General features: G+C 35.8%; 2 protein-coding genes across 2 annotated transcripts; one reads left to right on the forward strand and one right to left on the reverse strand.

Annotated features, from left to right (window-relative positions):
* Positions 1-548: 548 nt before the first annotated feature.
* si:ch211-153b23.4 lies at positions 549-6,603 on the reverse strand. Its single transcript, NM_001305473.1, is given in 9 exon segments — positions 549-1,162; positions 1,271-1,393; positions 1,477-1,566; positions 1,646-1,758; positions 2,559-2,707; positions 2,815-2,914; positions 3,458-5,131; positions 6,061-6,174; positions 6,524-6,603. Coding segments are annotated over 9 exon segments (2,631 nt in total). The 5' UTR covers positions 6,579-6,603; the 3' UTR covers positions 549-949.
* Positions 6,604-7,460: 857 nt separating this feature from the next.
* On the forward strand, positions 7,461-10,954 carry si:ch211-153b23.5. The gene is made up of 5 exons (NM_001386233.1): positions 7,461-7,542; positions 7,993-8,108; positions 9,187-9,358; positions 10,262-10,463; positions 10,588-10,954. The coding sequence occupies exons 2-5, from the start codon at positions 7,998-8,000 to the stop codon at positions 10,778-10,780; spliced, it is 678 nt and encodes a 225-aa protein (NP_001373162.1). The 5' UTR covers positions 7,461-7,542; positions 7,993-7,997; the 3' UTR covers positions 10,781-10,954.
* Positions 10,955-25,682: the final 14,728 nt, after the last annotated feature.

Consider the following 25,682-nt stretch of genomic DNA (forward strand, 5'->3'; position numbering starts at 1 on the left):
AAAAAAATAGCTTAAAGGGGCTAATAATTATGTCCCAAAAATGTTTTTTTTAAAAATTAATAACTGCTTTTATTCTAGCCGAAATAAAACAAATAAGACTTTCTCCAGAAGAAAAAATATTGTCAGACATACTCTGAAAATTTCATTGCTCTGTTAAAAATCATTTGGGAAATATTTAAAAAAGAAAATTAAAATTAAAAGGGGGCTAATAATTTTGACTTCAACTATACATTGATTTTTATGCTCCTTTGTCATTCATTGATGACCGAAATATTTAAAAAAAAAGTGTCAAAACAAAGAATAAATTAAAATAAACAACCATTCATTCATTTTCTTTTGGCTTTAAATACACATTAAAAAAAAAAAAAAATTAATAGCTTCAGATATAGGAGACCCCTTCCTAACCAGTGCTAATTTCACAGCATTTGAGTATGTCTTTATTTGGCTGGTATTGTCTGTATTAGCATAGCATTGCAAACCATAAATAATATAATAATGAATATGGCTTTTACTGTTCTCAGCATGACTTCAAATATAACTCAGGTAAACACTGTAAGCATGAATCTTTTCAATGTTTATACAAGGCTCAAAACAAAAACAAAAATAAAATAACACATTTATACAGCATTAATAATTTACACAATTTTACAGTATAATATTTTACAAACAATAAGTAGAAAAGTATTCACTAGTACCATAATGGCCAACACAGACACAGACACAGTAAGAAATATATTATTTACATCTACTTATACAGCATTTAGCCCTATGTACATCTTTTATTTTCAATCAAATAATTACAAAGATTATTGATAAACCTGTGCAATTTTCTTGTTTCTTGACTAATTTCTCTGAAATATCTGCTGTTAGGTTAACAGCTGTAGTGTACAATTCAAAATAAGCACATCCAATGATTATAAGACATAACACTTTAAGAGTTTGAAAGCATCTATAAAGTCTCATCTTGCTCCGTATGGTCATCTTGGCTGAAGTCCAAAGAGCTCTCTGATTCCACAGGTGTCACATGATCACACCCAGAGTCTGACAAGCTCGTCTGAGAGTCCGCAAGATCTCTTTGAGGATCTGCAATATCTGTCTCAAAAGCGCTATTCAGTTCACCGTGCAAATGCTTCTTCTGAATCTCCTCAAAGATCTGAAGAACCTTTGGAAAACCACAACATGTAGATTTGCTGTTAACTCCAGGTAGTTGGCGTTTATAAACATTTATGATCACCTTGTGTTTTTGTTATGTTATATTATGTCATGCTACCTTAGATTTGGGAATTAGACCAACACGGAAAAATCCAATCTGGCCACTCTCGATTTTGGTGCAGTCTACTACTGTGGAAGCAATGTTCTCTGGTGACGGCCCATCACAAAGCACTCCATCTACCTGTAAATTATAGGCAATGATATTTTAATCCTCTAGTGTTTATTTGTTTATTTATCTTATCAAAAAGTACACCACTTTCGTACCTTGTCACCAAGTTTTGCATAAACTTGGTTATGATGGGTAGTATCAGCCTCACCAGTTGGGTTGGCTGATGTGACTGCAATGGGACCCACCTTTAAAACAAGAATGCATGATTTATACTGCACCTTGCTATTACAAAACCCAATATTAGCAAACTATAACACCACCTACTGCATTTATAAGGTGTGTAGCAACAGTGCAGTCTGGGTTTCTGATGGCTATACTCTGCGGTGTGCCAATATATTTTGATGAGTCACCCAGTCCAAAGAATTCCATCCATGGCGCTAAGATTAAAAAATGAAATATCAATTAAATTCTACAATCCAAGCTCATTCTGATCACGTACCCCTATATACATTTCTGGAGAGAGCAAAATATGTCCCAAGAGCTATGTTTTTTTGCAGTTTTTGTTTTTCGCAAATCCGCCAGAGGTTGCTGGGTACACTTTTTCAGATCTCAAATCGCGCCAGCTGTTCTTTTCGGTTGACTGACTGACTGACCAACCGACCAATTCCCCCACCCACCCCCTTCTCTAAACCTAACCAACCGTGTTTTAAAAAGCACTGATTGGCCCGCCCACCCCCTTCCCTTAACCCAACCGCAGTGTTTTCAAAAGCAATCTTGAAAAAGAAATGTCATTACAACAACCTAATTTTTACCACATTTTCAGATTTTACCAAATTTTCACATTGTTATTTACTATTATTACCTATTTTTTTGGCTTTGGTTTTTGTCTTACCTGCGGACTGGTATCGTTTTCAGCAGACTAGAACCCCATTGTCGTGGTCAACTATGCTCTGCGTCTCAAGTCTGTAAACTTATGTGTCAGACCACTGGACAAACTGGTAACAGTGGAAAAGCCTCCATAAGGAGGTAAGCGGTCAGCTGTGATGTGCGAAAAGGAACGGTGTGTCATACCCCCGTAGCATTCGTTTTAAAGACGAAATGCAGCCATATGTGGCTCTGGCTACATAATGTGCGATCTCCAGAAATGTAAATAGGGCTAAGATTTGAGCCTATGTTGCAATTCTACATCATTTTGTAAAAAAAATATCAGATTCAGTGTGAAAATCACACTACTTACCTCTAGCTATAACCAAGCTAATGGAAGATGGCCAAGCAGCTTCCATAAAGTCCCATAAAATAGGGCTGATCTGTTTTCTGACTGGCTCCAACTGCTTTATTGATGCAACCCATAAGGACATGGGTCTTTCTTTGGCCTGCTTCTTTACACTAGAAAATGTGTGATCATATGGTTAGTGACAACGTTGGAGCAACCACATCTAAATATTCTTCTTAAAGTTTGGGCTTAAAATAACAACAGGGAAATTATATTTCACCTATATGCCTTTTCAACAGCTTGTGGGCGATTACAGGCTGCCACAAGAACATAGACAGTGTCTGTGGGCATTCCACAAATTCCCCCATTCTTCATGATCTCTGTAATAAAATAATGGGAAATGTATTGGTTAAACACATTCACGTATATGCAAACAGGTTTGCCAATAGATATTAGTCAGGGGTTTGGAAATGACTTAACTTCATACAGAGCATGTAAAGTGTAATGTATGCCATATTTCCTGACTAAGGTCTACAGCAGGGGTCACCAAACTTGTTCCTGGAGGGCCGGTGTCAGGCAGATTTTAACTCCAACCCTAATTAAACACACCTGAACAAGCTAATCAAGGTAGATACTGTATACTTGAAACATTCAGGCAGGTGTATTGAGGCAAGTTGAATCTAAACCGTGCAGGAACACCAGCCCTCCAGGACCAATATTGGTGACCTCTGGTCTAGTGTAAATCAGTATTTGTGAAAGTTACTTTTAAAAGTAATTTATTCAAATCTTGAGTTAAAAAACTAACTCAATTACATTTTAAGCAAGTGTTGTTTTTTTTACTTGGCAGTGCGTAAGAGTGTAAAATATTACTTTTAAAAGTAACTTTCCACGACTCTGGTTCAGTTTTTGCTATACTTACTGACCTGCAATCTGATGAACTGATGTGGACTTCCTTGCTGTGAGGTGAGGGCAACTGTCTTTGCCTCCTCCAAAGCCACTCAGCTTGATGAATGGATCCCCAAGTGGTAATTGTGGACTTTTAAAGGTGGAGTTGAAAATGCTGGCCAAAAACATATAGAAGCTGACAAGCCCAACTATTATGGTCACACCAATATCATAACCATAGGGCAGTGCACCCACTGCATCCAGTAAGAAGCTAATAAGGATGAGCTGGAAAGTGAATGTATAGATAAACCAAGCCTTGCTGAGAAACATCGACCCAGCTGTCACTAATACGTTGAAGAGCATGAAACTGATGATTCCTACTGCTAGGTGTAGGCCACGCACATCACCATAGAGGCCGCCAAAGCGTGTCAGTCCCCACACTGTCCACATGATACCATAAAGAACGAAAGTCGTGCTCTCTAGGGTCTTTCCTCGAGCAAAGGCAACAGAACCACATATTAAGTGCAACACACCACCAGAAACTACTGTCCAAGGTAGGATGAGAAGGGCTAAGGGGTTTCCACTAGAAAGTGAGGCTGTAATTGAAAAGGCAGCCAGGACACTGCAGGCATGGCCCAACACTTCAGCATCTGCATATTTGGAATAGCCCAGATAGGGAGCATGCCGATTTTTATCATGGGTATGTAGGACAAATTTATTACTGCGACTAAACAGGTTCTTAATAAAACCTGCACCTGTAGGTATCTTACTTGGGGATGCCATGTTATAAAGGGTAACAAAAAGCACAAAAGAAGACATGACAAAAATGGCAGCCTGAACACCTTGCGTTCCTCTCTGAAAGAAGCTCTGGGGTTCAGATGCAACTGCAATACAGTATGCAACAAAGAACAGTTGGTAAATAGTATTGACAAATCCTCCCTGCAAGCTAAACAAAGCCAGAATGAAAAACAGCACAGAGAATACAACTGGAAAAGGCACTGGAGAATAAGGAACCTGGTTTGTTAGGTGCACTACTAACGCAGTGTATCCTTCAGTGAAATGCAGAATCGATGTGAAGCCATAAAAAGTAGCTGCCATGTGGTCCATGAATCTATAGCTCTGAACACACACACACAGCTGAAAGACACCAGCGGTCCACAGCCATGGCACATGACCAGAGAAAAGAGCAGGGACAACACCAAGCAGAACACAGGCTAGCACACTAGCTGACAACAAATTCATGATTATCCCAATTATCACAACAGCGTTGGCATATCGACCCTGTAACTGTTTGTTATCTTTGTTAAATGTTCCGGGTAGCTGAATCTTTCTTTTGGTAATATAAGACAACAAGCGACCACTTCCAAAGTATGCACCCACAATACAGACCAGCAGATAGCAGACGGCAGTAGCTGCCTTTCCGAAGGCCAGATCTGCAAGGCCAGCAATCTGGTGGGCACAAGCTAAACATATGGTAAGGGCAATGAATGACAGGACAACCTCATGACACACAACAGCCACAATACAAATAACAAGCAGTGCCAGTGTGAAAGCTGCAAGGCCCGGCACCATAGCATCTCTCAGTCCTTTTTGGCCATTTATTATATTTTCACCTGCAAGTATGTAAACTAAACCTGAACCACACCATAAGGCAGACACTGTCAGGCACAAACTACCAAAGAGTACATTGTGGGTCTTGCTGCGTCGTAAACCTAAGAGAAAGAATAAGAAAAAAGACATTTACATAGAGGACAAACAGTTTTATTAGCCCCCCTGAATTATTAGCCCCCGTTAATTTTTTTCCCCAATGTCTGTTTAAAGGAAAGATAATTTTTTTCAACATATTTCTAAACATAATAGTTTAAATATCTCATATCTAATAACTGATTTATTTTATTTTTGCCATAATGTCAGTAAATAATATTTTACTAGATATTTTTCAAGACACTTTAATACAGCTTAAAGTGACGTATAAAGGCTTAACTAGGTTAATTAGGTTAACTAGGCAGGTTAGGGTTATTAGGCAAGTTATTGTATAACGATGGTTTGTTCTGTAGACTAATTTAAAAAATTGCTTAAAGGGGCTAATTATTTAGTCCTCAAAATAGTGTTTAATATAAAAAACCTGCTTTTATTTTAGCCGAAACAAAACTTTTTCCATAAAAAAATTGTATCAGACATACTGTAAAAATTACCTCGCTCTGTTAAACATCATTTGGGAAATATTTAAAAAAAGAAAAGAAAAAAAAGAGCACCATAAAAAGTTTGAAGATTAAGTGTTTAATTTTTGAGGCATTTCCACTACCAGAAAAATAACTGACAAAAATAACAAACAAACCACCCCCCAACCCCACCACCATCATACAGACTTTAAGTGCAAATATATTGCAACAATATTATATAAATATATAAATATATAATAAATATAAATGTGTTGCTTTTTCATGAATAATATGGTAACAATATTTTTGTTAAAAATATTAAGTGTTTATATGTTAATAGCATTTTTGTAAATAAATTAATAATCGCCACAATATGTTACTCTCTGATTTAAATACGATAAAGATTTTTTTTTTTTTTGTATATAAAATCTTATGTGGTTTATTGCCATCAAATAGTGAATGTGAAACACATACAGTACCTGAATAAGCCAGCAGAGAAGCAAATATGAGGAGCAGAATTCCTAAAGCTGTGTCTTTGATCAGGGATTTGTCTGGAGAGCTCGCATAGTTGTTCACCAGTAACAACAACGAACCTATCAGAACATTATCATCATTATTATTATAAGCACAATTCGATATTCAAGTAATTATAATATTAAGTAATTATATATAATTATAATTATTCAGGTCTGTAATATAATAAATACATAATATACTAAGAATATACACACAATAAACTAAGTATTACAATACGCAATAATATATTTCAAAGTGTAAAACATTTACAATAATTTTGTGCATTTTAAAATAAAGTTACATAGCAAAAAAAAATTTTTTTTACTTTAAAAAGGCTAAATAGCAGTTTTAATTGTTTTAAAAATCTTTCGAAATAAACAACTAATCAAAAAATCACAACTTTCTTCTTTTTTTTCAGAAACCTACCCCCAGATATCCCCAGAATGCCAATGGATAAGTGTAATGATTCAGTCTCCGCCATCCTCACTTTTGACGCTCTTCACTCTCTCGCTTAGCTTTATACACACTGCTGACGTTATGCATAGTGATGTCAGATACGCCCTTTCTAAAAATGCCCTTTATTTCCTTCTTTCCTGGTATAGCCAACTAGAAACATTTTCCTAAATGAATTCATGTAATAAATATATAATTTGAGTTATTTAACACATTTAAACCTGTTCTGATTTAAGCAAACTGGTGTTTTTAGTAGCCTTTTTTATTATTAATTCAAACGTAGCCTATAATATAACTTGCTGATTATCTTTTAAATTATATTATAATTATTATGATTATTATTTTAATTAAAATTATAGGCCTATTTATTGTTGTTGTTGTTAATAATATTATTGTTAAAATTATTATTAATTTTATTTTGCAAAAGAAATCGTAAATCATTTTTAATTAGAGACAAACGAAAAAGCATACAACTGGATGCAAAATAATAATAATAATACATGGAAAATAGTGGTTTACTTAGACACCTGCCTGATATATGCGTGGAAGTCTATCTGTGACAATAATCTTTAAAAGTCGATAAAAAAAAGTCAAAGAAAACGGATTAATTTGTCCACAGATGACACACATTCAATCCAATGATTGAATAAAGACAGTCTGCTAGTTTCACAACCTTCAACTCCAAACTTAATGATTTCATTTATAAGAAACGTACAATCAGTTAATGTGCACCAATATAAAAATAGATGAGCTCAGAAAGGAGGGCATGACTAAGCGGTATGCGCGACCTGTTTGAACGGGGACAATAGTTTTTTTTTTTATTTCCTTCCAGAAAGCGCTCACGGGTGTGTCCTTAACTTTTTAACACGCCTTCATGGGCGGTTCAGCTTTTCAAGAATATAAGTAGAATACAGTCTTGCTCATCTTTGAGTGGTGAAAGCAACCTTCAGGAAAAGAGCGCACTTCACTGTAAAGTCAACTACTTTAACGAGGTAGGTTCTGCATTTAATTTCACAACGGCATTTGTAGACTTGAACCTAAAAGTTTCAGATTTTTAAAAACGGTAAAATCATGTTTAAAGTCTAAATTTAAACATAATTTCCAGTATATGTTCTAGTTGTTCTTTAATGCTACAGTTAGTGTAACCATAATTTTGCAACTGTAGAAATGATTTCCTAATACGTGAGGTTTTATCGGGTTCAAAACATGTTGACCTGTTCCCTGGAAACAGCTGTGATCGTGCGTTACCTGGGTAAAACTCTCTGGAGGTGTCATTACCATAAATATTTAAAGCAGCGTGTCAGGAGTTGGCACCTGTTGTTGTCTTTGCTTTTCTTTCATTTTTTTATAGAGTGTCGTGAAATGTATATATTCTAAATGAATACTGTACCTTAAAAGACCAGCATGAATGGCAAACTTCTGTATTGTGTTTAATGTAACAGATAAGATGGCAAAGAAGAGTGTTGCATTAGTTCTGTCTGGCTGTGGCGTGTATGATGGCACAGAAGTTCATGAGGCATCAGCCATTATGGTACATCTCAGTCGAGCAGGTGCAGAGGTAATGTCTCTTTCTCTCTCTCTCTCCCTCTCTCTCTCTCTCTCTCTCTCTCTCTCTCTCTCACACACACACACACACACACACACACACATACAGTTGAAGTCAGAATTATTAAATCGCTTGTTTATTTTTTTCCTCAATTTCTGTTTATCGGAGAGATTTTTTCAACACATTTCTAAACAAAATAGTTAATAACTCATTTCTAATAACTGATTCATTTTATCTTTATCATGATGACAGTAAATAATATTTGACTAGATGTTTTTCAAGACACTTCTATACAGTTTAAAGTAACATTTAAAAGGCTTAACTAGGTTAATTATGTTAACTAGACAGGTTAGGGTAATTAGGCAAGTTATTGTATAACGAGGGTTTGTTCTGTAGGTTATTGAGAAAAAAATATCTTAAAGGGGCTAATAATTTTGTCCCTAAAATTGTGTTTAAAAAAATTTAAAACAGCTTTTATTCTAACAAAAATAAAACAAACAAGACTTTCTCCAGAAGAAAAAATATGATCAGACATACTGTGAAAATTTCCTTGCTCTGTTAAACATCATTTGGAAAATATTTTGAAAAAAAGAAGAACATTTTTTGAAGGGGGCTAATAATTCTGACTTCAACTGCATAAATAAATTGCATATATATAAATAAGCCTATATATACCCTAATAAATAAGATAAATGAATGAATAAGAACAAGGGATGAATTTTGAATTATAGTGTATCACATTTTATCAGACAAAAATAGTTGCACAACACAAATATTTATAAAAGTAGAACATTTACTGAGGGACAAATTTACACTGAGAAGCAGAATCATACCCGATGAAAACTCTAACATAACATTTTTATTAATGTTAAAAAAAATAACTCTTAAAGATTAAACTGCCCAGACAGAACTATAATATCTATAATAACTATAATATCTTACTGTTTCACTATATATTTCTTATAAATCATATGCAGCTGTAAGTAAGCTTAAGATACTTTTTAAAATATAAAAATATTAATTATTCAATTAAAAATAAATAAATAAATACCACCTCATGCCTTGCTTCGATGTTGAACTTTCTGTGTAGGTTACAATATTTGCACCTGATGTTGAGATGATGCATGTGGTGAACCACTGTGAAGGGAAACCTGTGGCAGACAAGAGGAACGTGATGCAGGAGAGTGCCCGCATCGCCCGTGGTGATGTCACAGATCTAGCCAAGCTAGATGTCAGTGCATTTGATGCACTCATCATTCCAGGTAATAAGAGCATCCATGACATTATATAACTCCACAAATAAATGACTAAATACTCTAACAGAACAATCTGATCTTAATGTGTTAAAACTGTATACCGTACATATGAATTTATTTAGAAATTATTCTTCACTAATTTTATCCTACTTTAAACATTGGGCACCTCTTTTATAGGAACCCATCAAATGTCCATGCTATGTTGACAGATTAGTCAGTGATTAGTCATCGATGCATAAACTCCAGTAGGCCTTGTATGTCATTAATGTGTGACTTTACATAAATTGCTGTCTGGAGATAAGGCTTGGTTTGGTTTGTCAAACCAAGTTTATCAATGAGTCCACAGAGAAATGACCAACAAATAAGCCTGCACAGACACATTTACATAGCTGAAATGACCATTTTCAAACTTTGCCGTCCTTTGTAAGGATCTTGTTCTAGCATCTCTCTCTTAATCCATACATATTTACAACACTCAATTACCAATTTTAGGATTTTTGGGGGGTTCAAAATACATATTCTGAACTATTAAGCCTGTAGGTGGTTGTTTTGGGTTAATGAAGGTATTAAAAAAAACAAAAAGGTTATGGGCGATAATGCACTATGGTTGGGTTTAGGGGTGGGGTTAGGTGCCTCGCCTCCTTTTTAAAATCGTACAATTCCTTGTACGATTTTGTACAAATTAGCCACTAAACTGACAAAATGTAAAATACTTACGTTTTCTCGTTAGATCAGGCTGGATTTATCAGTGGGTTGGATTTAAATAGAACATAGTTTAAAAACTCATATTATACTTTAATTTTTATTTTAAAATGTGCAGTATATTTTATAGCACAATGAGCGTATTTATTTTAAAAGAATACAAAAATTTAAGTTGTTAATTCTGTTAATTCTTCATGTGCCATACAGGGGGTTTTGGAGTGGCTAAAAATTTGAGTGACTGGGCCACAAAAGGCAAAGAGTACTCCATCACACCTCAGATCGATAAGGTCATTAAAGGTTTCCACCAGGCAAAAAAACCCATTGGTCTCTGCTGCATTTCCCCTGTGCTGGCAGCGAAGGCTATTCCTGGATGTGAGCTCACCGTCGGTCATGACAAAGTGTGTAAAATGTAAGTTTGGTCAATTTATTTGAATAATAGTTCACATGAAACAGATAAAGGGTTTAATAAAAGTGTGTGGTTACTTATTAATAGGCTTTTGTACTAAGCGTTGTCATTTTTTTCTTAACTGCAGGTGGCCATATGCTCAAGTGGCACAATCCATGGCAGAACTGGGCTGCAAACATGTCAATAAGCATGTTGGCGAGGTACATGTTGATACCAAGAACAAACTGGTGACAACAAGTGCATTCATGTGCAATGCTCCCATCCATGAGATTTTTGATGGCCTGGAACTGATGGTAGCAGATGTTCTCAAACTAGCCTAACTCTGTTATGTGACATTGTTCAAATATTACAATAATATGCATATTTATTTCAACCAGAAAATGTTGTCATTTGATCAAGGAGAATTGAATATAGGTTACATACTGCAACAATTTCAAGTAAAACTGTGTTTTTGAGGTAACCTATTATCAATAAAACTGACTTGAATCTATGCATTTCTTTGTTTATTGAATTTCGTATTTCATTCATATGATTATAGACAAGCTCAATAAGTATTTCACTTCTTCCATCTTGCATTTAGATTGGCACCCTACCCCCACAAACCACACATGTTGAAGTATTTCTAAATTTACTGCAAAAAAAGCAATTATTTTTTAAATTTATGTGATAAACTATATACATTTTATATAAATCATTTGTTACAATAAACAACAAATCAACAAACATATTGTTCCAAATAACTGGCTGACTTACAGTACTTGCTCATTTATATTGTATATTAATTGATTGAAGCTATGTAAACTACAAAAAGCCAAATCAAAATAAAAAATATTGGTCATAATTAATTGAAATGAGAAAGTGGTGCATTTCACATTTTTTATATACAAAAAAAAAAAAAAATGCTGGTCCTGTGCTTTTAAAACTGAATATAGTTAGGCACCTTTGTTACGGTGCGGGTAGCAGCAATATAAGTAAAGACCAAGGTAACCAAGATAAGTAAAATATGTGACAAAACAATATGTACTAATAAATGGTCACCACGAAAGCCATTTACAAAAAAATAAAAATAAAATCTATAAGAAACACTTTGCAATAATTTTTTTTTAATGTAACATATTTACATATTGTGAATTCCGTCCTTCAACAGTGACATTCTTATTGAACTGAACTAAATCATTCATTCATTAATTTTTTTACCGGCTTAGTCCCTTTATTAATCTGGGGTCGCCACAGCAGAATGAACCGATAACTTATCCAGATTTGTTTTACACAGCGGATGCCTTTCCTATCTTCCATAAACACTCATACACAACAGACAATTTAGCCTACCCAATTCACCTGTAGCATGTCTTTGGACTGTGGGGAAAAGCGGAGCACCCGGAGGAAACCAACGCGAACGCGGGGAGAACATGCAAACTCCACACAGAAACGCCAACTGACACAGCCTAGGCTCGAACCAGCAATATTTTGTTTAGAAATGTGTTGAAAAAAATCTCTCCGTTAAATATATATATGACAAACAAACAAGTAAGCAAACAAAAAATAACACTGTCACAAAAAAAGAGGAGAATACTCCTCATACTAACACTAATACTACTCATAATAATAATAATAATAAAAGAAGGAGGTTGAGGGATTAGGAAGATGAAAATAATAGTAACATAAAGCAATAATACAATAATAAGGCTGCCTCTGGTCCTCCGTGATGACAGCACAAGTCAGACTCTGCCCATTCCAAGTGATGTCTGTCATCAAGAAGAGGTGCCCCACGGCTCAAATGCCACCCCTCGGCTAATTTGTGATGCACTAAAAAGCCAGCTCGGCCCAGACCACCATGTCACACTTAGCCTAAGTGTGTTTGGTATATGTATTTATGCATTTTTCTCTTTTGTATGCATCCCAAATTTATGCATGCATATGTCATTATCTAATATGCGGTGGAAGAGAAGGTAAGAAAAAAAACACAAGGATAGGACATCCTGAGCCAAGCCAGTATAATCCTACACAGCAAATTTTAGATAGTAGATTTAACTACCTTGGAGTTAAAATTAACACTCCCTCAGAGTTTATATGGGAACCACTATAAGTGTTAAAAATAACACTTTTGAACGTGTTAACATTGTCAACACCAAGAGAGTGTTAATTAGCAAACTCTTGTTGTGTAAAATATCTGTTAAATTTCCGTAAAAATACCAGCAGCTGTAGTTGCCAGAACCTTTTTGTGAAAAACATGGAAGTTTTATATAACTGTATAAATTTACAAATAATAACCATATTTCATGAACTAATACAATGTTCATTTTACAAAATCATAGCTTAGTGCAAAAAATGTAAAGTCTTTAGATGCAATAATGTTTTCATGTGTGATGGCAAGTAGCAAACTGATTTTGACAGCATTAGTAACTACACAGTTACCTTTACACAAAAGAAGATGCAGCATAACATCAAATATTTTCAGTTCATCTTGGACTTAAACAGAGACGCTATTATCCTCCACAATGGTGACACAAAAACCGTTTTGCTGTTTTTCTTTCTTTTTTTTCATTTTTAGATTTTACGGAAAAATACCAGCAGCTGTGGTCGCCAGTAATCTGCTGTTTTTCACATTCATTCAGTTTACAGAATATTTCTGTTAAAACACATTCAACAGTCTGTATTTTTTATTGATCTCACACTGCAAATTTTAGATTTGGTAGATTTAACTACCTTAGAGTTAAAATTAACACTCCCTCAGTGTTTATATGGGAACCACTATAAGTGTTAAAATAACATTTTTGAAAGTGTTAAAATGTTTAACACCCAGAGTGTTAATTAGCAAACTCTTATTGTGTAAAATATCTGTTAAATGTATGTCAAAATACTGGCAGCAGTGGTTGCCAGTAATCTGCTGTTTTCAACATTTTAGATTCCAGAATATTTCTGTTAAAAACAAATCACATTGTTTGTATTTTTCATTCGAACACACGTAAGCCTTAAATTCCAGAGCAAAATCCTCACTAGTGTCCTCACTACAGAGGGCTGAACACTTAGACAGTGATGAAGTTAATGAGACAATTAAGTGTCTAATTAAAGGAGGATTGAGAATTTTTGATGAACAACTGTTAACGAGCAGAATCACTGAAGGACAGAAAAACACAAGCCAAAACCAAAGATGAAATCAACTGAGAAAAAAAAACTATAAATAAAATATTAATCAATAAAAATAAAACAAATTACACAATAAAAAATGTTATTTTTCAACATCTTTAAAAAAACTCATCAAATTAAACAACTTATCATGGAGCTTCACCTATTACTGACCAGTGACTTTATTTCTGTCATGTGAACAAAAGCTCTTAATAAAATTTCTGTTGTTCATTTGAAGTCACCATGATAGAGGACAGAGTCTGCTTTAGTCGGGCTTTTCAACTTCTTACTATAAATGTCTTTTATTTTGGCTGCTATAGATAGTGTTAATTACACTATTTAAATATATAGCATGGAGAGCCGAAGGAACATTAAACTGTCAGTCTGAAGAGATTATTAATGATAACATAGCCATCCTTTCCTGCTTGTTTTCTAATTCAATGTCATATTAGTTATGTGTGAGAAATAAATAATGTACATAAATGAAACCACTGAAACTCTAATAAAATAAAAACAATATTTACAATGAAAATGTTTGATCTATGGCAAAACTTATAAACACCCAGACATCAGTAATTAGTCTTTGAATCTCAATAATGGTGACAAACAAAAAAATAAAAATCAAGTAAAAAAAAAAAAAACACTACTGAAATATCACCTCCCAAAAACAACACAAAATAAAGGAAAATAAAGAGATTGTAAGAACATAAAGCTGCATAATTTATTCATGCTGCAATGCATGCTGGGAGCTTTGTACTATGCTGGCACCCAGCATGCATTGCGGCATGAACTATGCAGCTTTTTTTTTTAGCAACCACGGTTGAGGTTCATGTCCTGATTCTTGATGCCTATGTGTCATAAAGAGCAAGCTGGATCTTGAATGTTTAGTGCATGACACTCTAATTATTAATTGCATCCTAATTGTTGGTTGAATCTTCTTTGAAGAGCAGCAGAATGCCAGTAGTATTGTCCCATGCAGCTTTAATACAACTACATTTGCATATCTTTATGAATCAACTTAATAAACACCTGAAATTAAATCTATAACAATTAAGCATAAACAGTATAGTTTCTCTTGACCTTTCTTGCTATAGCTAATGAGTTTTAGAAACACGGCTATAGCAGTCAGAGAAACATTAGGGTATAAGAGTAAAGCTTCAAGAACTCAAATAAACAGCCTCTGATCTCTATGATGGTGAGGTTGAATGAAATATTTTTAATAAAAAAAATATAACCTCTGTTCATTGTCAAATATTCTTACAGAAATTAAGTCAAACTGTAATCAGTGAAGCTGCTTATGCTATTATTTAATGGAGTTGTTTAATCCTCTGTTTTAATTCAGCTGGTTTGGTGTGAGGCTGTGTCTGTAGTTTTATTTCTTCCTTCAATTTCTTATTCCTTCAGTCATTGTGCTTGTTAACAGCAGGTGTTCAACAGCAGGTGTCTGAATTCACTTATTTGTGGTCATTCGCTCTGTCTAGTGGACTAAACTAATTGACCAATTTAAGGGCCAGGTGAATGAGGGTGTGGCGAGATTTCAGACACTCTGATTAGTTTCTCAAATACAAGGGTTTTCTACAAAGGTAGATAAATGTTACTCTGTATGACAAGAAGGCAAATCAGCTTCTAACGCTGAGAGGGTTATTTTACCTTTATCTAACTCTAGAATTTTAACACTTTACTCTGAATTACCACAACACTTGAAATTTAACACCAATGAATTTGCTGTGTACATTGGAACATTAGGATGTTGGGCCCACATCACACCCATCCACGCCTAATCTGAACCCAGACAGGGCAGGGACTGAGATGACATTCAACTGAGGACTAGAGGCTGAAAATGAAATGGGGGGATGTAGAGAAAGAAGGAAGAATAATTACTTCAGATTTTTGATTAACAATTGTTTTCTTTGTAAAGCCTGTTTGATGTAATTTGCATTGCAAAAAGTGCTACAGAAACAGAAACTGTTTTGTTACATATTAAAATAGGTCTTGTGTTTGAAAGTCATTTAAATGGTGGAGCAAATCAAGTTCTGACATGATGCCATACTTTTTAATTTTGCTCCAACAAAAATTATTTTTAATGAGTAAAAGCAAAGTGTGCAGATCTGATGAGCAAGTAAAATAAACACTCTCTCAAACTACTATTCACAAAATGGATACGGTTGAAAGTAAGTAGGTAAAACATTGAAAATGTCCACTTCCAACATTATAATAAAATGGAGATGTTCTACCTGAAAGAAGGTGTTAGTATTGTCTTGGTGAGGTGTAACGTTTGAGTTGCAAAACACTCTCCAAGGAGTACAGCTCATGGGGCCAGAAAAAGCAAACAACGCCTAGTCACACACACATTTATTCCATAATGAGATTTCTTTAATCATTCTCATTTGTTTCATTTCAATGAAAGGTTAGATTTTTGTTAATACTTCGAAAGGATTTTGAAAAGTGCAAGTGATTTGAGCACGACTAAATGATCGTATAACATTTTTTTTGTAGAGTAACTGCATTTTTTGTGGAGTAACTGTGAAAATGTTTGCAAACGTAATCTGAAATTTCCTACTGCCACACTGCACTAAAGATAGAAATAACTGACATAAACATTAACATGTGTATGCATATATTTTTATATATTATTTATTTGTATATATTATATATATTTATTTGTGGAGCTTGCATGTTCTCCTCGTGTTTGCGTGGGTTTCCTCCGGGTGCTCCGGTTTCCCCCACAAGTCCAAATACATGTGTAGTATAGTTGAATTGGGTAGGCTAAATTGTCTGTAGTGTATGTGTGTGATTGAGTGTGCATGCATGTTTCCCAGTGATGGGTTGCAGCTGGAAGGGCATCCGCTGCGTAAAACATATGCTAGATAAGTTGGCGGTTCATTCTGCTGTGGCGACCCCAGATTAATAAAGGGACTGAGCTGAAAAGAAAATTAATGCATTAATGAATATATTTATTTTGAACTCTGGTCGTTAGCCTGTGATCTAATATAATCAGACCATCTTTTCTCAGTCTGTACTCCTGTGTTTTCCCTGCAAACACTGCTATTGAGTTTGCTGTTTATTATTTGCAAATGTAATGTAACTCTGTCATCTTGTATAACTACTGAAGAGCTATGTTAAATTTTTTAACTCTGCTTTTTGTTTGGCTTTGAATATAGATGCTCCATTTAAACAGGCCCTCAGCCCTGGTTAGGTTAAGCCCCAGCTGGCTCCAGGTCACCTACTAAATGTTGTTTAAACCTGTAAAAGGCTGACTGTCCTCTTTTAAAACCATAAATTCCATTGTTAATCCCATTGTTTGCTCAATTTTGTTGCAATACTTGAGGAATGCACAGGTTCTTTTTTTTTTTTGTTCAGAAAGTACATCAGATCACACCTCTCTCTTGACATAAATTACTCTAAATTGGTTTCTCCACCCAGTAATTTATACCAGTGTCTTCATCTTAAAATAATTTCTCAGATGAAACTTATTGAGATGTACTGGCTTGTTGTCTGTTTAGAAAGGTTTTATACACAACTGGTCCTTACTTTGCTATAATAAACAGCTCTTTAATGAATTCGATTTTCAAGAAAGATTTAAACATGCTATCGTACAGGCGCTATAGAATAGACATCAACTTGATCCCCCTATGCCTCTTTTTTTAATCTTTTCACATATATTTGTATACCCCATATGATATTGGAGTGCCCTCTATTGTCCTTTGGGTGCTACTACACAACCTCTTTTCAGTTACAACATATTTTATTCATTCATTCAATTTCCTCCATCTTAGTCCCTTTATTCATCAGTGGTGGCCACAGCGGAATAAACCACCAACTATTCCATCATTTGTTTTACGCAATAGATGCCTTTTCCGGCCACAAGCCAAAACTGGGAAACACTAATGCACTCTTACATTCACATACAAACAGTATGAACAACTTAGTTAATCCAATTCACCTGTACTGCATGTGTTTGGACTGTGGGAGCACCCAGAGGAAACCCATGCAAACACGGAGAGAACATGAAAACTCCACACAGAAATGCCTTCTGGCCCAGCCGAGACTCGAACCAGCAAAGTTCTTGCTTTGAGGTCACAGTGCTAACACCTGAGCCACAGTGTCACCCTCATATCTTATTAGTATTCGATAAATTTAAATAAACTATACTATCTTTAATTTTCAGGAAACCAACATCTCCATAACATATAACATTTAACTTCTGATTCCGATTCTTAATATAGTGATTAAGCCGAATAGCAGGCAACACAGTGGCGCAGTAGGTGGTGCTGTTGCCTTACAGCAAGAAGGTCACTGGTTCGAGCCTTGGCTTGGTCAGTTGGCATGGATGTTTCCCAGAGAAGGGTTGCAGCTGGAAGGGCATCCACTGCGTAAAACATGTGCTGGATAAGTTGGCAGTTCATTCTGCTGTGGCAACCCCAGATAAAAAAGAGACTAAGCTGAAAAGAAAATTAATACGTGAACTTTCCTGAGCTGGAAGCCAGGATAGACTACCTGGGTACTCCAGACTTTTGCTGTAGGGATTATTCTGCCTTTTTCTTGGTAGCAGGTTGCCTATTGGTAATATTCGATTTATAAGTTGAATCTGTTTGGGTGACAAATAATCCTTCCCAAACTTGTCACTGTTCCATTGACCCCATGGTGATTTGGTACAGGAAGAACTGTAAGATGACCTCTGTTCCTTCTCAGTGTTCCCAAGTCTGTTTCTACTTGTTAGGATCTAGGTGTTGATTCTTTTCGGTATACCACTCCAGTAACCTTCAATGCCCTGATTAGGAACAAGTGACTTCTGAGTGACTGGGAGTGTTGATTTCATCCTACACCCCAATCAAGAGCTCTGCGAGCCAGAAACCCTGTCTCAGCCTTGTTCCGGCTATTTGTTCTGCCTCTCCATTTCTCACAAAGATATTGTGGACTACTTGTGACTCGAGCAAACTCTAGATATGCGAATTGTAGATCGTTGTCTGTAACCAATGTTTCTGGAATTCTGTATCTGGCAAATATGAACTTTCCGGTAGTTGTTGCTTATACAAGATTTGGTTGGTTTGTGGCTTTAATATATCTTGAGAAGTTGTCAACAACAACCAGATAATAGCCTACATGCAATTGAAATATATCTGCTGCAATCCATTGTTATTGTCTCACTGGTAATGGTGTTTGCACCAATGGTCACATCTCTCCATCTTTCATCTATTATTACAAAAGACCATTATACTGACTGCTGTGCTCTTGCAATACACTTTTTCATACCTTAATACCCTAGATGCAGCCTGTCAATTAACTCTCTATGCATAAGTTTTGGGACCAGGATCTGCTTTTCTTTCACTGGCAGCCAATTGGCTACATGGACATCTGCTCGATGAGACCAATATGGCATAAGATGTTTGTCTTTTAGTGTATAGTTTCAGTTGCGAGTAATACGGTGGCTCAGTGGGTGGCACCTCACAACAAGAAGGTCGCTGATTTGAGTTCCTGCTGGGTCAGCTGGCATTTCTGTGTGAAGTTTGCAGGTCCTCCCTGTGTTTGCGTGGGTTTCCTTTGAGTGCTCTGCTTTCCTCCACAGTCCAAAGATACGCAGTACAGGTGAATTAAATAAGCTAAATTGGCCATAATGTATGTCTATAAATGCAAGAGTGTATGGGTGTTTCCTAGTGCTGGGTTGCAGCTGGAAGGGCATTGCGTAAAACATATGCTAGATAAGTTGGCAGTTCATTCCGCTGTGGCAACCCCTCATAAATAAAGGGATTAAACTGAAAGAAAATTAAATGTTTCAGTTGCTGACAGATTAAATCTGCATATTACATTTCCTAAATCAGGAATTTGTTGAACAATGAATCCAGCAAAACATGCAGTCCTCCTTCTCCAGTGTTTTGCTTCCATTGATTTTTTTAAAGACGTGCACAATTGTTACGATAAACATGACAGACAGATGTTAGTATCAAACAGATTTATTTTACTAAACAGGGTTTATTGCAGATTATTTTTACAGATAGATAAAAGCAGTGATGATCAATGAAAGTCTTTGGATTATCAGAGTTAAAGAGAAGGATGATGACAGGGAATTCCTTGGAGCTGGTCAATCGATGTGGAGATGAAGGAACACAGGAAGTAGACAAAAGAGATCAAGATTGCTGGATCATAAGTCAGCTGAGAGCCTAAGACAAGGATGTGAGTCCTATCCATACAGAACACCAGACAATGATGGATGGGAATGGGGTGCTTTTATCCAGTGTGGTGCTGATTGGGGAATGGTGACCAGGTGTGTATGAACTCATTACTCAGGTGATTGGGATCAGTGATTAGGAGTAAAGCCTGGCGTATTCGGGATGTTGTAGTTGAATCTGAGCAGTTTTAATCTAAACAGAAAAAATATTGGTATGTTCAGACTCTTGCAAGTCTAAGGTTATTTTTTTCAAGTAGACAAAATATTTTGTATGGAGTATTCCAGTGTATAACAAAAATAACAAGTGAGGGAAAGGAGGGGAAGTTTATATGGGTTCCAGGTCATGAAGGGATAAAGGGAATTGAAATGGCTGACAAATTAGCAAAAAGGTCATTAACGAGAAAATGTAGAAATGCAAATACAGGTTAGTAAAGCAGAAGTGATAAGTCTAATATGGGTAAGAATAAATCAAAAGTGGGAAGAGAAGTGGGACAGAGAAAAGAAAGGAAGGCATTTGTATGAAATTAAACAGGTTGTTAAACAGAGTCAGTAGAGGTAACAGACGAGAAAAGATTGTGAAAACAAGATTAAGACTGGGTCATTGTTTATAAAATAAAACACTTAAATTGATAGGAAAGCATGAAACTGGATAATGTGAGGGCTGTAGTAAAGAGGAGTCAGTAAAACGTTTAGTGATACTAAAGTGCAAAAGGTACGAAACTCAGAGGGAGGAAATGAGAAATGATCTAAGGGAGATAGGTATTCAGGAAATAACATTAAAAAGTTTACTTAATACAAAGGACAGGATTCAGACCAGAATACTTATAATGTTTCTGAGAGAAACAGGTGTTTATGACAGAATATAAAATAAATGAAAAAATAACTTAAATTATAATAGAAGGTAAAGGCAATAGCGTTAACTATAGCCAAGTATTAGAAGTAAACCCAGGAGTAAGAGTACTGTGGTGGTTATTATTATTATTATTATTATTATTATTATTATGGTATTAGAGTACATTGTAATATTAAAGTATTATGATTATTGTTATAACATAGAAGTAGGGGAGAGTATGTGTGTGTATGAGAAAGGGTGGGAAAGAGGAAAGAGAGGGAAAAAATGATTAGTCTGTAAACCTAACCTCTGGTCACACTCAAAACGCTAGATTGTTTGCACAGTAAACTTTAATCTGAGTAAATACAGACTAAACCATTTAAGTACCAACCTTACCACAATAGCTTCATTTTTTATTTGTGCACAATCTGTCTCTGTGGGTGTGAGACTTAATATGTATGTAGTTGTCAGGAAGGATCAAGTGTTCTGTCAACAAATGGCTGCGGCAGAGGGTTAAAGTAGTCTTAAGAGAAAATTAAAGAATTACAATTTCAAAATCTTTTAAGAAAGATGTGGTTTAACTTTACTAAATATAATTGGAGGTTGTCAGCATAGCAGTAGTTGTTTATGTAATGTTTGCATAAAGTATTGAGCCTAAAGTGAACAAAACAAGAGAGAGCCAAACATAGATTCCTGTGGAACACTACAGTGGATTAAGGGAATAAGGTCAACGGTCCAACATTAAAAAAAAAACAAAAATACATTTTTACCTTTAAATAGGAGGAGAACCAATAAAAACCAAGGCCAAAACCTTTAGAGATATGTATTGATTGTTAAAAAGTGTCTGGTGTAAATGTGCAAATCTGGTGAAAGTGTTGTTTAAAATTTTAGAGAGGTAAAATTGTGTTTTCTTTAGATGGTTTGTCAAGCCCACTTACCTGTGTGAGGCACACTCAGGATTGCATAATATTTTAAAGCTGTTGTGTGGTTGGGGGACAGAAGAGGGGGTCCTGGTTTTCTTCACAGGGGTTCAGGTAATTCCAGAAGAGATGGAATTTTAGTCGTCTTTGGAAGATACTAGTGAATCAGCAGTTTGAAAATAGGAATATCATTCCTCCAACAAGAAACATTGAATGTTTTGGAAAGTGGCTCTAGCTTTTCTGTGATGGTACCATAAGGCAGCACTTACTGTCTGATCGAGGGAGGGGATGTAGACCTTTAGGAGCAGGTGCAGTGTCACTGTTCTTTTGGTAAGAGGGTGCAGTGCCAGTGGTGCTTCTGTAAGCAGGCATCAATTATTTGAACTTGATAAAAAGCCTCAAACGGAAACCGATGCAGAGAGATAAATAGAGGTGTTACATGTGTAATAGGGTGATCCCTAAAGGGGAGGGGTTTCCCATTGTATGTGTGTAATGGGGGATCCCTAAGGGGGAGGGGTTTCCAATTATAAGTAGGTGAATGGAGTTGGAAATTTAGCTCATCGTCCATTTAAAAAACGAAGGTTTCCCTTTGCTTCCGTTTCTCTTAAATAGCAGTGGTGTGTTGATTGCGTCCAAACTGTTTGATGTGCATTAAGCAGTAAGCCTGCAGTATTCATAGAAACCTGAACAAGATTTCTTTAATTCTGCTTGTAATTCATGGGCCTGAGGAAGTGCAATCGCATCAGCGTGCAATGCTATGTTTCTGTTTATGTCTCTGGTTATTTCTAGTGAGTTCTAGTGCTGCTAATTAATAGTAAATCATTCTTTTAGCGGTATCAATGTGTGATCGGTGGATTACTCGCCACTTCCCACATAGCAAAATTTCTCTGGCCTAGCTCTGGGCCACACAATCAGGTTTTGCTTGGCCCTCATGCCGCAGTGAATTACAGTACATGACTGGACCAAATCTGGCTTCCAGACAAGGGCCAAACAATGACCATATCTGGGCAAAGTCTCAGCCAAGTTAAAAACTCATAACTGGGCCTGAACTGGGCCAGATAGGTTGGTGTGTCCTGATTGCAATGAAATTGATAAACTCATGGAGTCATGCGCTTTAGGCACACTATGGGCACGCTTTTTCTCGAAGTGACCTGATTGGTAGAATTTTTTTTCTTTACTCAAAAATTATTTTAATGTATTTTAAATGTGGGTCAAGACTGGCCAAACTCACATGGCCCACTTATCAAATTTTTAAATCTGGGCCAAATACTACGTTTTTCATCTGGCCCAAATCTTGTGTGCCGCCTTAAAGACGGTGCCACCTCTGCCAAACCCAGGCCATGTTTGGCCCACATGCTGTATGCCAGTGCCGTATGAATGCCGGCTGTGCCAACTTTATGCCAAATCTGGGCCAGAAATCTTTGCTACTAGGGTTGTGTTGAGAGCCAGTTAACTGTGCGGCGGGTAAGTTTCTAATTGAGAGTTTGTAAGTGTTTTTAATTAGAAATGTTATTTTTAAACTTTAATGTGCGAATGATTAATGAACAGTTGTTTTATAGCGTGCCTGTTTCTGTCTGGCGAACCGATTGTGCTACAGAGAAGCGATTCACTTTTTATTCTTGGGCACCTGATTGTGTGTGACCCGGTGTAGCAATCGATTCTGTTCCCCATGTTCCTACATGTTTTGCGTTGTTGCCGAGGTACCATACCTATGACCGCAAACAACGTACTCTAGAAGCACTACTGGATGTACGGGAAGCAGAGTGGTTCTTAAAGTTTGTATTTTTTGTGAACCTGAAAATAAAAAGAGAACTTCTTAACATAATATAGAAGGTTTTTCCTTATTCCACTTTAAGCGGAATTTAATTTTAGACAGCCTGCTTGCCATCGGCATGTTTACATTTTAGAGACTAATTTTACAGCAGGTATAACTTATCAATTTCCAAATATAAACAAGAAAATAAAACTTTTTACATTTCATTTTGTTTTTATTAACAGGAAAAGCATTTGTAGTCTTCTTCTGTTGCTGGATTATCAACACAGGCCACGTGGAACCATCGCCCACATTGGTCACAGGAAATCTAAAAATAAAGGGGGGGGTATTATTAATACCTCTGCCTCATAATAAAAAGGGAAGCAATATTGTAAGCAAAATGTTCATATTATTCAATCATATTCTACACCATGGTAGAGAATATGATTAAAAAATGAACATTTGCTTACAACGCATTTGCAATCAAAAGACAAATATGGTTACCCAAAAACATTCTCAAATTCATCAAATGTCTCTGCCTCCCCACAAAAGTGACACAGGTCACTTTGGTCATCTATGTGATAAAATAAAATAAACCATGTTTAATTTTCTTTTGTGAACTTTTTAAATCAGTACTGAAAATGCATAAGCACATTCAAAACCTTCAAGTTAAAAACAAATAAAAACATACCAGATTGGTCAAGGAGGATGCGATTTCTAATCGGAGTCGTTTTTACTTATTGTGGTGCATTGCACAAGTCAATTTCCTTTTATTTAAGAATGTATTCTGCAAACTGGACAAAAACAAAAACAATAAATAAACAGTCCAATTTTTATTAATATTTTATATGGCCAATGACAAATACTTTCAAAGCAAACACATCACACGACGTACCACCCATTGTGAAACTGGAAGTTTCTTCATTATTTTTCTGCTAACAAGTTGTTTCTTTTTTTTTTGTCTGTCAGTCAACTTTCAATATCAGATTATGTCGAATTAAAATACCTTGCTGTTCCCAAACACTTCTTCTTCACCTCAGTCTCTCCAAGGGAGTCAAGAAGAAGAGCTTTCCTTTGGGATGGGTATACAGCCTAGATTTAACAAAAAATAAAATAAAATAAAAACTTTAGAATAAGAAAAGTTTTAAGAAGAGTTCGTTTTCAAATAACAAGCACTTGCCACCAACAATTAGTGGTGACATTCATTCACAATAGCAACCAACACCTCATATTTTGCTGGGTCCAAATAAATATAAATGAAAATAAAATTAGATTAAATACACATCTTGCTAAACAAAGCATGCAAGACCCATTTTGTCATTAATTTTACACATGGTCAGAAAAAAAATGTATTAATAAAAGCACACAAAATATACAACAGATCTTGAACCGCTGAGATTTTCCTTTCCAGAGCTCAGTCATTGTGAAGGTGAAAAAGCAAAGGCTTTACGTTTTGACTTCTTATTGTGCTGCCTCACTTTCAGGGTAAGATAAGCATTTATTACCTTGTCAAACAATGAAAAAATATAACGTTAATATAACATTAAATAAAAGATTGACGTGACATAAAAAATGAAATCTTTACCTCACTTTCCAACTCCATGCCAGGTCTAAGCCGTGAAATATTGGAAAAAAATAATTTATATGGTCCCACTTTAGACAGCAGTATATGGCTTTTATTGCCTTCCTAAGCACTTTCGAGGTCTATAAACAAATAAAAGCAGCAATTTGAAAAATATAGTTTTACACCTAAAAAATATACTTTTAATATAGCATTTGATTTGTTAGTACATCAGCACTTACAGCCATGTTCTGCATCCTTGGTGTCAGCCTGTGTAAGCACTTCCACTGTAGTGGTGTGGGATGGAGGAGAGGACAGACTGACAGTTAAATTGAGTGGAGACAGTGAAGAGGAAGACTTGGGGGAGACACAGGGAGAAAGTTGTCGTGCATTTGGTGAGGTTGGGTTAGGGTTGGGGCTGCTATTTTTTGATGGTGAGGTCTAGAGATGTAGGTGGAGGGTGCTGGTCAGGTCTTTCATTTTGTGGTGCAGCTAGGATCCTGTGGGCTACATAAGGTCCATCAACTTTAAATATTTTAAGATGGTCTGTGCTTATTTTGGGGTAAACGTGACCTTTCCCATCCCTCAGATCAGCACTTTTATCTTGGAGTTGGAGGATTTCAAAGGGTCCTAGGCAGCTCCGCTCAAGCTTGCCTCCTATTTTCTGCTGAGACCTTATGTTTCTTTTGACCGACAGAGAACAGTGCTTGATTTTGCACTTTCTGTCTGCGCTCCCGTTTTTTGTTTTTTTTACATTTTCCTTCACTAAGTAGTCAATTTTCTCTTTTAGAGAAATGGTACCTGACACCGTGTCCTCTGTCAATGCATTTTCCACTGTGCAGTTGATCTTTTAGGAAATATAGC

The sequence above is a fragment of the Danio rerio genome, chromosome 14 (assembly GCF_049306965.1).
Source record: "Danio rerio strain Tuebingen ecotype United States chromosome 14, GRCz12tu, whole genome shotgun sequence".
Lineage (NCBI taxonomy): Eukaryota > Metazoa > Chordata > Actinopteri > Cypriniformes > Danionidae > Danio > Danio rerio.